This window comes from Dendrobium catenatum, unplaced genomic scaffold (genome assembly GCF_001605985.2).
Source record: "Dendrobium catenatum unplaced genomic scaffold, ASM160598v2 fragScaff_scaffold_1056, whole genome shotgun sequence".
NCBI classification, from domain to species: domain Eukaryota; kingdom Viridiplantae; phylum Streptophyta; class Magnoliopsida; order Asparagales; family Orchidaceae; genus Dendrobium; species Dendrobium catenatum.
Window position 1 is genome coordinate 9344883 of NW_021319518.1, and position 16182 is coordinate 9361064.

The 16182-nt window shown below is 34.1% G+C and overlaps 1 protein-coding gene across 1 annotated transcript in view; it reads left to right on the top strand.

The window, feature by feature from the left end:
• Positions 1-200: 200 nt before the first annotated feature.
• LOC110097064 (probable serine/threonine-protein kinase PIX7) overlaps positions 201-16182 on the top strand; it is a 42960-nt gene continuing 26978 nt past the window's right edge. Inside the window, exon 1 of the mRNA XM_020823288.2 lies at positions 201-862. Coding sequence (XP_020678947.1) covers positions 670-862 — 193 coding nt within the window. The 5' untranslated portion in view covers positions 201-669. The remainder of the gene's footprint in view (positions 863-16182) is intronic.

Genomic DNA, 16182 nt, shown 5'->3' on the forward strand with positions numbered 1-16182 from the left:
AATATTCTAATGACATAGGCCCTATATAAAATGCTTGCAGCAAGCACCTAGGCCTAGCCCTACATTCGGACCTTCCTGGGCCATTTTCGCTGCCCTGCCCGATGTGCCCGCATTTTCGCTGCCCTGCCCGTTGTGCCCGCATTTTCGCTGCCCTGCCCGTTGTGCCCGCCACCCATTTTGATGAAAACACTGTTCTTCATTGCTGCTTGCTCGCCTAGTTTCTCTCCATCTTGATTTTCCACTGAAAAGGAAAGAAAAAAAAAAAAAAAAAAAGACAAAAGAGAGGCTCCCTCCCCTCCCCTCCGCATCCTTCCTGCCTTTCCGCGCTCTCCGATGGTCGCTCTCGCTTCCCTTCCGGGCGCCCTCTTGTTGCCGTTTCGGCGTCTTCCAGGCCGGCGGGCTGTTCATTTGGATTCCAAGATTCGGTTTTAGGGTTCTAAGCTTGTTTCTGCTGATCCAAGACTACGAATCGCTTTCCAACAAGATCTTTCGCGGTGGATTCCCGATAAAGCATCGGCTTCTGCTTCGGCTTGAAAGCAGGCTTCTAAGGAGAATAATCTTGCTTAGGGCGCGAAGGAGAAAGGGTGTTCATTTTCAATGTCGTGATAGGAGTGGAAGAGATCTGGGGTTTGCCAAGTAATGTGATTTCAGAAGCTTGGATTCTTGAAGATGGGATTGGGTCCCGATGCGGTTCAGGTGGAGGGGTGGGGGAATGTTGGGAAGGAGAAGGGGAAGACAAAGAAGAATAAGAGGAAGGATGAGGAGGAGAGTGGGTGTTGGATAAGGTTTCGGTTGAGGGGGATTTGCATTTCCTTGAGACCCAAAGTGGATGTTTCTACTAGCAGCGCCATCACTACCTGTGGTAATTTTTTGTAATAGATTATCATATTTTGTTATCATGTTTCTTTGTTGTCGATATTTCTCTTTTTATATGTTTAGGGAGGTGTATTTAAAATATTTTCATGGACCAAGCGGAAATTTATCGTAAGGTGCCGTGGCCCATTCCTGTAATTGTCGCTTTTCGTATATATTACAGTCATTGGGCAAGTGATAGTAATTCTGGAAGAGGGATGTATGTCTGACTGGTTTGGATAATCTTGCCATCCTGTATTCTCTGTTCATCTCACTGGTTTTATTGTTGTTTGATTTAATGGTAAAATTTTAATGCAAAGAGAAATAGTTAATAGTTCGCAATTGTACTCTATGTTAGGATAGCAGTTGTTTTCATAATCTATGTGGTGTGGCTTAGTGCTAGGCCATTGAGTGGTGATAGATTTGGGATTGGAAGTTTTTAAAAATATTTTAGGGATGGTGTAGAAGCCTTTGGAATGGTTTAAGAGCAGTGGTGTTAAATTCCTATGCAAAGGAAGTAGGATAAGTAGTGGTGAAGGGAATCTTGCTGAATTTCCCAACTAGAGATTTAGGATTTTGGGGTTTAAAATATGGAAACTCCAAGCCTTGGAAACACTTGGAAATGGAAGAGGAGTTTGTCTACTTTAATTCTGGAATGCTTCACAAATTTTCAAGGGGTTTGGATGGCTCAAATGAGGTGTATAATCAAATTAGTTTAGATTTAGCCTAGCATTGGCTGAGAGCCCTTATAAGTTTTTGAGTGGATTTTTTTGTGGGGAAGTGGATGTGTAGTTGGTATGAGAGTGTGAGGGGATTAATATAGAAGAGTTCAACAACAAGCTATAGATAGGGCTTAATAAGATATGAGTAATTATCACTCATCAAAGTGGCAATATTTGAAGGAATCATCAAACTCCTTGAATGGTGAGGTCGGGTACCAAACCTTCTCTTTCTTTGGAAGAAAATTCAACTTTTTCAATAGAACGACTATCCTTTGATTCTTCATTTTAGCAAGTATAAATATGTTTACAATAATTAATTTGAATTGCATAAAGAAATGGAAAAGGAGGGGGCAAACCACACTAGTGAGTAGTAGAGAGAAAGAGAGTGAGGTAACTACCAAAATAACTACCCCATCCTTTTTGTTTTGGTCGACCAATATTGCTTGGGCCCATGCTTATATGAATTATTCTATTCAAATAAACATTTGAACATTAAAAAAACATATCGTCAAAATTAAAAAAACTCGAAGTTGTGAATTTTTAAATTTTGAATTTTCATAGTTCAAATTTCAAAATTTGGAAATTCACATTTTTTGAATTATAATTGCAACCACAAATTCAAAATCACAAATATTTATTTGTTCACAGAAATTAGCACACAATTAAAATAGAAATTTAACTTAAGAGCCTTCATCTTGCTCATTGTCAGGAGTCCTTGAATCCTCTCAACTTCCTTCTTGCTCTGGATTCTAGTTTATGGTCCACTTTTTATTGGATTGGCATCTTATGCCACAATTTAATTTGTCACATTGTGTCACATCACTATGAGTTTACATGTTATCTAGAATGTAGGTCCTTTATCGCTTCCTTTTTTATTTACATATGCTATTCTTGGTATGTTTAGGACCAAGACATGGTCTAATGATAAGAGAATTCAAATTTTTCTTGAACCTTGGAAAGCTTTTATCTCCTTAAAGAATTATCAATTCATATGCATGTTCACCTTTCACATCAGCATGATAAACTACATCCTTATGTATTCCACCATTTTATAAGGAGAATTGTTATATGATGTGTTCCTCGACATCGTTTCTGTTTTCTGCACTTGTTATCTAAATGACCTAATTGTTTTGTGTTATATGTCGTCATACATTTTGTTTAAGAAAATAGATATATATTTCTTACAACTCATCAGTAAGGTTTTCTATGTTGTCATACATTTTGTTGGGAAAGGTTGACAAAATCAGTTATTTATTTTAGACCTAATGTTCCTTGACTTCTTTAGAAAAACAAATGTTTCCCAGTTGCAGAGGCGCACCATCCAATTTTCTCCTTATTGCTTCTTAATTGAATACATAACTTTGTTTGCAATTAGTAAAGTTTGTGATGGAATTGTATGGAAAATTGTTATATTATGTTCTCTTTGATTTTTTTCCTGCTCTTTGCACAAAATGATCTATTTTTTGTGTTATAGATATCATATCCCTTTTGACGCTCATCAAATGTTGATGAAAATTAAAATATATTTCTGACAATGTGAGAACTATTTTTTTTGTTGCCGTTTATTTTGTTGGGAAAAGTTTATGAAATATGTTTTTATTTTAGATTTAAGGTTCCTTTATTAAGCAAACACATGTTTCTCAGATTCAAAGGTAGAATGTCCAATTTTTTGTTTATTGCTTTTGAATGGAACACGCAACATATTTTGCAATTAGAAAAGTTTGTCTGGATGGGGGGTGAGGACATTGGGCCCAAAGAATTTTATGAGGGTATCATATTTGCATCCAATATAGATTAGGTTCCTATAAAACACTAAAGGGTACCATCTTAGATACCTTATTATTATTTATGTTTAAAAAAAATACAGTATTTATATGCATGAAATGGCATTTGTTTGAATCTTTTGCAAAGAATTCTTTGGCGCATAAATGAACTTATTGGTCTATTTGTATATATTATTTTGTGCTAATGTTTTCTGAGCTATCTTTCACTTGTTGTGTAATTTATATAAGTTCACAGATTTGTTTTGCTTGTATTTTAAGGGTTAAATCTGCATAAAATGATGTTTGCATTTGGATTTATATTTTTACTCTTATGCTTGCGGGCGATTATTTATTTTTCTTTTTTCTGTAGATGAGGCTTAGGCCCCTATCAGTTCCATATGCTAGTTATCTATGTATTGAATTATATTGCATCTTTGTATTACCATCCCTTATTTTGTCCTTACTTCATAGTTGCTTGATGAAGTATTTATGAAGAATATATATATATATATATATATATGAGAGAGAGAGAGAGAGAGAGAGAGAGAGATGTATTGTAAGCTGTCCATTTATTCAGCATATTTGAGCAATGGCATAATATTTGTTATAATTCATATGCATGTACAGCTTGCACATCAGCTTGATAAACCACATCCTTATGTATTCCACCATATTATAAGGTGAATTTTTATATGTTGTGTTCCTCGATATTCTGCATTTGTTATCCAAATGACCTAGTTGTTTTGTGTTATATGTTGTCATACATTTTGATATATACTTCTTACAACTTAATGGCAAGGTTTTCTATGTTTCATACATTTTGTTGGGAAAGGTTGACAAAATCATTTTTTTATCTTAGACTTAATGTTCCTTGGCTTCTTTAGAAAAACAAATATTTCTAGTTGCAGAAGTGCACCATACAATTTTCTCCTTATTGCTTCTTAATTGAATACATAACTTTGTTTGCAATTAGTAAATTTTATGTGGGAATTGTATGGAAAATTATTATATTATGTACTCTATGATATTTTTTCCTGCTCTTTGTATCAAAATGATCTATTTTTTGTGTTGTAGATATCATCTCCCTTTTGATGCTCATCAAATGTTGAAGAAAGTTAAAATATATTTATGACAACTTGATAACTATTTTTTTTTTGCCGTTTATTTTGTTGGGAAAAGTCTATGAAATGTGTTTCTTATGGTAGATCTAAGGTTCCTTTATTAGAGAAACCATGCTTCTTAGTTTCAAAGGTAGAATGCCCAATTTTGTGTTTATTGCTTTTGAATGGAACACAACTTATTTTGCAATTATAAAAGTTTGTCTGGATGGTCGGTGAGGACTAAGCATGCAACCGAGTCAAGCCGAGCTCGACTCATTAACGAGCTTGCGATTCAAGCTTATTGAGTTTCGAGCCCAAGCATAATTTCGAGCTCGAGTTCGATCATCTTGATTACTCATCGAGTGACTTGAGTGTGGAATGGGAACAACAAAATTGTGGAGCAGAAGGCATAATTGCAAGGTGGGCTCGAACATGGAAGAAAAAATCGGGGTGGGCTCGGATTTGGGTTTGGACGTGAAAAGAGGAATCAGAATGCGGGCTCAGACGTGGAAGACAGGCTTGGATGTGGAAGGATGAAGCTGAATCATGGAAGGCAGGGGCGGGCCGTGGATGCTAAATCGGAGCTCAAACCGCCGATTTGAGTTGCTCAACAAGCTCTTTTCACTGGTACGAGCCAAGCTTGAGCTCGACTTGAGTTCGAGCTCGATTTTGAGCTCAAAATTTGGCTTGCGAGAAGCTCGAGTTTGGCCTGACTCGAGCTCGACTCGACTCGTTTGCACCCGTAATGAGGACATTGGGCCCAAAGAATTTTATGAGGGTATCATATTTGTATTCAATATAGTTTAGGTCCTATAATACACTAAAGGGTACCATCTTAGATATGTTATTATTATTTATGTTTTAAAAAAGGTACAATAATATATGCATGAAATGGCATTTGTTTTAAATTTTTTGCAAAGAATTCTTTGGCGATAAGATGTTCTTATTGGTCGTATATATTATTTTGGGCTAATGTTTTTTGAGCTATCTTGAACTTGTTATGTAATTTTGATAAGTGCGCAGGTTTGTTTTGTTTGTATTTTGAGGGTTACATCTCCATAAATATGATGTTTATATTTGGTTTTATATTTTTACTCTTATGCATGTGGGTGCTTATTTATTTATTTATTCTTTTAGATGAGGAATACACTTATATGAAATTCCTTATGCCCCTATCTATTCCATATGCTAGTCGTCTATGTATTGAATTCTATTGTATCTTTGTAGTACTAGAGCTTATATTATTTTAAATTCAATTGGTAAGCCAAGATGTTCTTAATCTAAAACATGAGAAGTTATAGGATGCAAAATTTCATGAAATTTTACTTTCTTTGGTTATCCAGCAAACATGCGGTGATGCGATCGTGGAAAGTCAAGTAAGCATGGTTTTGAGTAGTATTAAAATTGTTGGTGAGATGTATTGTAAGCTGTCCATTTATTCAGCATATTTGATCAATGTCATAATATTTGTTATAACTTATCAAATTTGATTACCAAATTATAAGGTTGATCACATAAATGATTTTGATCTATTATTGAGGGTAGTCTCATTCTAATTTTCATGATTGTATCAGAGCCATTAAAGTTCTACTCATTGTGAGGCTAACGAGCCTTTCAATTTGGAGTCTCTCCTCTATGCTTACGGGCCATTCACTAACAATTGAAGCCAGTCTTCGTCCAACAAGAGTTGGGGAAATACATATGAAGGATCCTTCATTTCCTTCTTGTTTAGGTCATTTGGACCACTAACGCAAAAACAACCATTATTCTTCCAATAAAAACTTATTTTGGAATATCATTGGAGTAAGTTTTATTGCTCAAATAGGTAAATTTTTTAATGTCCTCATAACAAATAAGAAGAAACTATTGCTTGGGTAGTAGACTCAGGAGTATCATATCATATGATATGAGACAAAAATACCTTAATCTTTTGAGATTTTCTTTCTTTATAGTCATACTTATCAACTACGAATGGTGCCCTATTGTGCAAAGGTTGCTGTAGAATCATAACACATAGTGCACAACATGTTACATGCCATTTTAAACATGGAACACAACAATAACAACAACAACATCAAGCCTTTATCCCACTACGTGGGGTCGACTACATGAATCTTTTTTCTCCATTGTGTCCCATTAAAAGTCAAATTCTCGTTTAAATCTAATAAAGAAAGGTCATTCCTAATATTTTCTAACCAAGTCTTTTTAGGTCTACCCCTACCTTTCTTAACATAAGTCAAATCTAATACCTCTACTCTACTAACCGGGTCATCAGAAGGCCGCCGTTTTATGTGACCAAACCATCTAAGGTGACTCTCTCTAATCTTATCTTCTACTGGAGCTACTCCAACCTTTTCACGTATATGCTCATTTCGTATCCTATCTCTAAGGGTAAAGCCACTCATCACCTGAGCATCCTCATCTCTGCCACACGTAACTTAGTATTATGCTTCTCTTTTAATGGCCAACATTCGGCACCATAAAGCATTGTAGGCCTCACTACCATCTTATAGAATTTTTCCTTAAGTTTGAGGGGTACATTTCTATCACATAACAAGCCCGATGCATTCCTCCACTTCAACCATCCAACTTGAATTCTGCTAATAATATCCCCATCTATTTCACCATCACTATGAACAATAGAACCAAGATATCTAAAATGTGTACTCTTATTAATGACTTGATTGCCCAAAGTCACAATCCCCTCACTAGGTCTATTACTACTAAAATTACACTCCATATATTCCGTTTTAGATCAACTCAAGCGAAAACCTTTAGACTCTAAGGTTGACCTCCATAATTCAAGTTTACCTTCAACTCCCTCTCTAGTCTTATCAACAAGAAGAATATCATCAGCAAAAAGCATACACCAAGGTACATCCTCTTGCAAATGTCTAGTGAGAACATCCATGACTAAAGCAAAAAGATATGGGCTTAAGGCTGCTCCTTGATGTAACCCAACCAAAATAGGAAAATACTTGGTCAAACCACCTTGTGTTTGAACACAAGTAATAGCTCCTGCATACATATCTTTAATGATTTGAATATAAGAATTATTGACTCCTTTCTTTTCAAGAACTCTCCATAGCACTTCTCTTGGAACTTTATCATATGCTTTTTCTAAATCAATAAATATCATATGTAGATCCTCCTTATTTTCTCTATATTTCTCCATCAAACCTCTAAATAAATGTATGGCTTCCATAGTCGACCTACCCGACATGAATCCAAAGTGATTTTGAGAAGCATCAATATCACGCCGCAACCTATGCTCCATAACTTGCTCCCATAGTTTTAAAGTATGACACATTAACTTAATGCTTATATAATTCGCACAATCTTGTGCATCACTTTTATTCTTAAAAATAAGAATTAACACACTTATTCTCCACTCATCTAACTTATTTTTAGTGTTCAAAATAGTATTAAAAAGTTTAGTAAGCCATGAAATTCCTTCATCTCCTAAGCATTTCCACACCTCTATTGGAATATCATCAGGTCCAACAGCTTTTCCACCCTTCATTTTCTTTAAAGCCTCTCTAACTTCAGTTTTACTAATACGCCGATAAAAACAGAAATCTTTATTTTTATTTAGGGTGCTAAGGTTACTATAGTCAATCTTATTTTCACAATCTTTATTAAAAAGTTTAGCAAAATATCTCACACACATTTGTTGAATATCATCTTTTAAGAAAAGTATTTTTTGATCTTCATCCTTAATACACTTCACTTGAACTAAATCCTTACTACTCCTATTTCTTTATTTGGCTAACTTATACATATATCTTTCTCCCTCTTTAATATCTAATATATTATATAAATCACTAAAAGCTAATGTCTTTGCATCGCATATTGTTTTCTTAGTATCCTTACGAGTCACTTTATATATTTCCCAATTATCAAAATTTTTAAAATTAAAACTAATTTTTATAACAAAACTTCTTATTTTTAATCTATTCTTACACATTTGGATTCCACAATCAACTATTTTTACTATTAGGAGCTTTTTCCTTTGATACTCCAAGGACATCTTTTCAATATTCTTAATATCACTAGACACGTTTTCCCACATAACATTAGCATCCTCATGCACAGACAAAATCTTAAGATCTAAAATCTTATTCTAAAAAAATATTTTTTTTAATATTCTTTAAATGCCCCCATCTAATCCTAGAAAATTGTTTTACTTTATTTTTTATTTTATGCCCCTTTATCTTAAAGTCCAAAACTAATAATCAATGTTAGGTTTATAAATTTTCACTCGGAATAACTTTACAATCTTTACAATCTAAACGATTTAATTTTCTAATAAGAAAATAGTCAGTCTGGGTTGTAATATATCCATTTTTATAAGTGATGAAATGCTCATTCCTTTTCTTAAATAAGGTATTAGCAATTGAAAAATCATAAGCTAAACAAAAATCCAATATGGTCTTGCCACCTTCATTCGTCGTTTCAAATCAATGGCCACCATGAATGTTTTTAAAATCATCTACCTCTCTACCAACATGTCCATTTAAATCTCCTCCAATAAAAACTCTTTATTCAAGAGGTATATCTTTTGTATTAATTCTTCTAAATCATTCCAAAAATTTAATTTAGAACTCATATCCAAACCTACTTGAGGAGCATAAGCACTTATAATATTAACAATCTTATCTCAACAACAATCTTTAAAGCTATAATTCTATCTCCAATCCTATTTTAAACATGGAACACAATATTAAATAGTTGTAAATAAAAATATATGTTAATATAAAATACTATTAAATAAAAATATTTATTTTCATGATGATAAGAACATCCAAAGTAATATTTAAGTTCAAGTAATCAACCCCTCAATATATTCAAAATATTGTAATAATTTTTTCAATTCTATTTGCTTTTCAAATATAAAACTATCATTCCCAGTGGTTATTATCAACATCAAATATAAAAAAAATGCCTTATGTCTTTCATCAACATAATTATTATTACTTTTATTTGCCAGTTTATCCTACATTCTTTTGAATACATATAATCATGCATGTACTCAAATGTTTAAACCTTTCTTTTAAATATGTGAATAAAATAGTGACTAAAAAACACATTTTTTGGCATCAATTAATTTGACGAAACATTAAAAATATTTCATTAATAATTTATGCTCCTTTTTTGAAAATTAAGGCATTTACATTTAATGGTGTCTGCACATCCGTGATTACCTGTGCAGTTACTTATTCGCAGTTGTCTTGCATATTGTGCTTGAGTCGAGCGGGAGGAACCACCCCTCTTTTGGAATAGTATTTTTGAGGGACTCACTTAAGAGCTAGAAGGAGCTTAACACTGGAACACAATGGACTAGCACTGACCACATCCTCTAGGCAGTCGTCGCCCCACCGGGCGAGTGCGATCTCAAAAGTTTCTCTCTCAGCTAGATATTTTTATCCATCTAAGCTAGAATCAAGTCTCCCATGTACATCATAAAACTAACAACACACATCAGCTCTTCAAAAATCTCTCACGTCAACTCGAAGACCATGTCCATATGCTACTCGCCCCTCATGTCAGCGGGGCGACCTCATATCATCATCTGACCTTACACGACTCGCCCTTCTTTATTGTCATTCTAGTTGGCACCATCACGCGACTTTCATTAAAAGACTGGTGTGACAACTTGCATATCCAGGACATAATCACTACATCCTTTTGAACCCTATAATAAGGGAGGGACAACAAAAAAAAGCCTCTTTCCTCCGACAGATACACAAGAATTGAGGACAATATGGAGGGAAACGAGAGAGATCACACATATTCATTATCAGATCCATGGAATATTGTATCATTTTTTCTTTTCCACTCAAGCTTCATAGTGTAAAGCTTTGGCTTTCATTACTTTTGTATATCTAGCTTAGATAATAAAAATTGTCTAATTTTATACTTCTCTCGAGCTCACCTTCCCTCTTCCTCTCTCATACTCAAACTTCATTACATTCTCCTTACAGGCCTTTAGTTCACAGGTAGTAATAAGTACTGCTTGATATCATCTATCAAACAAAACGAGATTCAACACCCTCTTAGGTGTTGTGAGTGTGAAGATGCCGAAGGCAAGAAAATTGTTACCTATCGAGCAACCTGAAGCCTTGAAGAATACAATGAACCCTGAATATACACTCACCGTGGGTTGCAAGAAATGGAGGAGCGTCTCTTAAAGTTTATTTAAGATATCCTCGCTATCGCTAACCATTCGCCATAAGCGGTCAGCAGCTTGAAGAGGTAACCTCCACAACGAGCCATTGTCGTTAAAACCCTTATCACCAAGTACTTGATCCACAATATTCTGATAGACATAGGGAGTTCAGTAAATATAATTCTCAAGCTAATCTACGATAAGATAAATATGCTCGCCTCTCAACTCGTCCTTACTATAGGACCCCTTATTGGATTCTTAAGGGAACGCAACGAAACTAAGTGAATAATCTCCCTACCAATCACTTAGGGCAGACGATACCATCAATAAACCGCCATGGCAAATTTTGTCATAATCGACACTCCTGTTACTTATAACGCCATATTAGGTAAGCCAATGCTAAATACCTTCAGAGACATGGTATGCCACATACCATGTCTCTATCTAAGTTTTCGGCTAAAAGAAAAGAAGTCACTGTAAAAGACGACCTAGCCCAATCACGCGCCTGCTACCTACAAGCAATAGGTATGGCTGATTCTTTTGAAGAAATTCTGCTACTAGACACATAATGAGGTCTATAGTCTTGAAACAATTGAAGCTGTCAAAGAAGTGACTGCAATGAAAAACATACTCGGAAGATCTCTTATAATCAGTACCTTTTCAATAGAGAGCATGGAGTTAAATTGATGCAAATTCTCTGCAACAACCTCAAAATGTTCGCCTGGACAGCTGCCGAAATGCTTGGCATCGATGAAGAAATCATGTCACCAGCTAAACGTCCAATGGGGCCCTTTCCCCATCAAGCAGAAGATCAGGAAAACTGTTGCTCTACTCACCTAGCTTATCCGAGAGAAAGTAAAAAAAGTTACTTGCCGCAAGTTTCATCAGAGAAGTTCAATACCCAGACTGGATTTCTAACATGGTAATGGTCCGAAAATTAACCGGCAAATGGAGAATGTGCATAGATTTCATTAATATGAACTCAGCATGCCCCAAGGATGGCTACCTTCTTTCAAGGATCAAGGCCCTAGTTGACTCTGCGGTAGGTTATTCCGTCATGAGTTTCTTAGACACTTTCTTAGGTTACAACCATATTAAAATACACCCCGACGATTGAGAGAAAATTGCATTCATCACAACAGAAAGTTTGCATTGCTACAAAGTTATGCCTTTCGGATTAAAAAAACGCCTAAGCGACTTACCAAAGAATGATGGATAAAATCTTTAAAGAGCAAAAAGGTAAAAACATTAAAGTTTACATGGACGATATTTTTGTCAAACCAAATCTCCCGACTTACACGTTAAAGATCTGCAAGGCTTTTCTTACTTTCAAAAAGTACAACATGAGGCTCAATCCTCTAAAGTGTACCTCTGGAGCATGAGCGGGAGAAATTCTAGGGTTCCTTCTCATGCCTGATGGAATTAAATTCAACCCTAATAAGGTACAAGCCATACTCGACATGAAGATGCCTAGAAACACCAAAGAGATCTAACGGCTCACCGGTCGGATCACCAGCCTCAATCGTTTAATCTCCCACACACAACCGGAGGACCCAAGGTGCAGGCCAGCTAGAGCAACTGTGTGAATCACTTTACACATCTTAATTCCCTTAAGGTCCTCCCTTTCTCAACCTCACCTCCTTTCTCTCTTGTAAAGTGGACTCTGCAAGCTCTCTCACTAAAAAAAATATCACTTGACTGCCAAAAGCTTTGTCCTTAAGAAAGAAAGAGTTTATAAGGAGGGCTTTCAAAAACCCTAAATTTCAATTTAGGTTTCCTTATCATCCAGTACGATTAGTTCAATGCCATTAAAAATCGTCGTGTACGATTAGAAATAGTCCAATATGTTTATTTCAAATCGAATGTCAGATCATGCAAGATGAACCAAAGTTCGTCCAAATAGCTATTGGGAGGATCAAATAGTACGTATTTATAGCGTACAATACGATATGCAATTAATTCAAATTCGATTCAATTTCTAAATCCTCATACTTCAATTAGGCAATTATAATTAAACTTTGTACAATACGAAGATGTTTATACAATTCGATCAGTTCAATTTTAAAATTTTAAAATTTTCTTTTTTAAGTAATCAGGATTCGACGGTGGGGTTTCTTAATATATCTAATCGTCCTGTAAGATGTGTATAGCATACAGTTCGATTAGTTATATATTAATTTTAACTAGTCTCACTTAATTAAATATTTTAATTTTTTTGTTTGAATAGATCGTACAATATGATCTTAAATATACAATACGATTAACAGAAAATTAAAACACTCTTTTTTATTCCCCATTGTATGCATGTGCACGGTTATTAAGCCAACATATACCTAATAAAGAAATAGATTTAAAAAATAAAAGATATACTTTGTAACATATAGATTGACTTTTACCTTGATGCTACATTGTTTTGAGCCAATTATTCAGTCTTTGCTTGGTGTATGATCCACCTTAAATGGTTAGTAGCACACAAAATAAATATATAAAATGTAATGCAAAAATTAGTAAATAATGCATCTAATAATGTTTGTAATCATTTAAACATGATATTGGACTCTCGGATTACAACAATCTCTCTCTTTGATGTTGACAAACATAGTTGGTTCAAAATTAAACTTTCAAAGTTTAATTTTAGTTTCTGCTAAGTTTTCCTCCTCACTAAGTGCTTCATTTTTAAAAATGTGGGAAATCTTAATTTTTAATCATTATAATTTTTATTTTTATTTTGTTTTATATATTTTAACACAATAAACATACACTGAAAATAGAAGTTGCAAAGTAAAAATTGGCACTAATTGAAACAACTTGTACAACCAACGTCACTATCTATTCCCCCTTTTTTCATCATTAAAAAGAGGAACTACAAATAGACTATAGTAAAGGAAGAATAAATTACTAAAACATAAAAGACAATCAAAACATAGTACAACCATCATAGTACAAACAACACATTACTTATCAAACGGGCCCTGATCCGATGGTGGCGGTGATAGTTGAATGTAGTGGTATAAGGAAGCAAATTAATCTGTGAACCATGCACGATTGCCTCATGCTATTGTTGCATCTGCTTCTAGTGTGTAATAGACTCCTGAATGTGTCTCTCCAAGCGTAGCTCTAAGCGATTAAATTGTTTAATCCATGAGTTAGGAGTTGGTGGCTAGTAGGTTGGTGCTAGTGCCACAAATGCAGGTGTCTTGGGGTTTGGTACTTCCCTTCATAATCAAAATCATGCAATCAAAACAACACAAACACAAATACACAAACTAAATAGAAACACAACTCATCAAAACACAATAAAATAGTAAATAAACCAAAAATGAACTATGAAACATATATGTATGCAAGCAAAAAACTAAAACAAATAAACATGTTAACAAAATGAGATGAATACAAATTAATAAGCTACAAAATATAGAAACACAAACATTAGTTATAACATGTAATGATTCTTTGAAATTGAACATTTTCTTTCTCAATACCCCATGCTCTCACTGAACCTCTTATAAGAGCATACTTGCAATATTAACATATGTTAATTTTGAGAAACCAAGTGGATTCGTTTTCCACCTTATGCTGAAATATATGAATGCTATGCTGTGCTAGTGATACTTTGGGCCTCCAAATAATGTGTTCTACTGTGTTCGGAGTGTGCAATTGCATGCAATGTGTCTTAGTATGTCATAAGAATAACACTTAATCCCTGGAAATGGATTAACTAATCTAAATATGGGATTATATCTATTTTTATGAGATCATGATGTATGCTGTGTTTTATTATGTGGCTTTACTGTGTGTAGGTCACAATGCATTTTGTTTAAATGCAATGATCTTTTTAATTAAGTGTTAATTGCACTCTTGTGCATGCCTATTTCCACTTAATGCATGCTCATTGTTGTCTATTTCTAATGTTGGCTCTTGTAGTTTTTTAATTGCTACCTCTAGCTTAATATGATCTTTTTATTCAAGGCTTCATGCTTTTCATGTAGTTCAATATGCCTTTTATTTAATGAATATTCTCTTCTTTAATGCACTATGCTTTTCATTTAATGATTCAAACTACTTGTCTAGTGCAATATGATCGGAGCTAAAAACGTTAGCTTTAGTCATCAAACATATGTTTGTTACCTCCTCTTTTGGTTTAGTTTTTATGATTTCGATTCTGAGTTCGTCAAAGGCTTTTTAAAAGTTTGTTTTCCCTTCTTTGTACTTGTTTTTGCCTCACCCGTATCTGTAGTTGGGTGGCTGTTGATGTTCGGCCAGTCATATCTAACATGTCTTGGCTTTCTGCACTCGAAACAAATCACATATGTAGAAAATTTATTAGATTTTACAATTTTATCTTTGTGTTTGTCAAAGTGGCACTTGTGTTTGCGTTTTAGGAAGCTCTTAAATTGTTTCGTCATTAGTATGATGTCATTGCTAATGTCTGTGTTGTTAGCCTTTAGTGTTATTGTTCACTCCTTTTTTCGTTCAACTGTATCTATATGTCTTTTGCTCACGTTTTGCTCGTAGGCAATTAGAGAGCCTAGAAGATTATTAATAGAGTAAACATTTAAATCTTTAGATTCAAATATAATAATTACTTTCACATCCAATGATTTAGGTAGAAAAACATAAGATATTATTAAATTTCCCAGAACTTGAAATCTCTCTAACCAAGGCATGCAAAGATGTGATGGTTTTAGTAAACTTTGTATAAATATTTGGAATCGATTCACTAGGTTTCATGTAAAAGAGTTCATACCCATGTAAAAGTAAATTCAAGCATAACTGTTTGACTTTGTTAGTGCCTTTGTAGATAATGTAAAGTTTGTCCCAAATTTCCTTACCACTAGCGCAAGTAGAAATACACATGTAATCTTTAGATTTCAAATACACAAACGAAGAAATTCAAATATGTAGCTTTAAGTTGTGCAAGCTCAAGGTCTTCTAAAAACCATTTAGTAAAGAAATTTCTACTTTAACTCAATTCAAAATGTGAAGCAATAAAGTATATACAGATTGTATCATGTGCCACATTCGAAAATAATTATTTTTTAAAATGTGGACATATAGATTTTCCAAAACTCAAATCGTATATTATCAAAAAGTTGTGACCGGATAAATGAAAATCCTTCCAAGGTGTTACAATTATCAAACTATACCATTTAATATACTAAAGATATTAAAATCGAAAATAGTGTGAGAACACTTTATCTCTAGTTTTAGGAAGAATTAAATCATGTTAGTGTCAGTCATACACAAATAAGTGACAAATAAACAATAAAGGTGTAATATTGACTCTATATCTTGCTTTAGGAAGAATTAAATTTATAAGGACATGCTTGATGACACGGACATTTTGGACTATAGTGTTGAATAAGGATAAGTGTTGGCTTATGGGTGTGTTTCTGAGAGTGAGACTGATCTGAGTCCAATCATAGTCTTATATTGTGCAAATATTAGAGGTTTTATACCAGTTGTAGAAATATGAAATCTTATAAAAATCCTGATGGGATATTTTTACTGGAGAATGGCCCGGTTTAGGATATTAGACAATGTGATTTGGGCGGCTCTATAATGATGATAAGCAG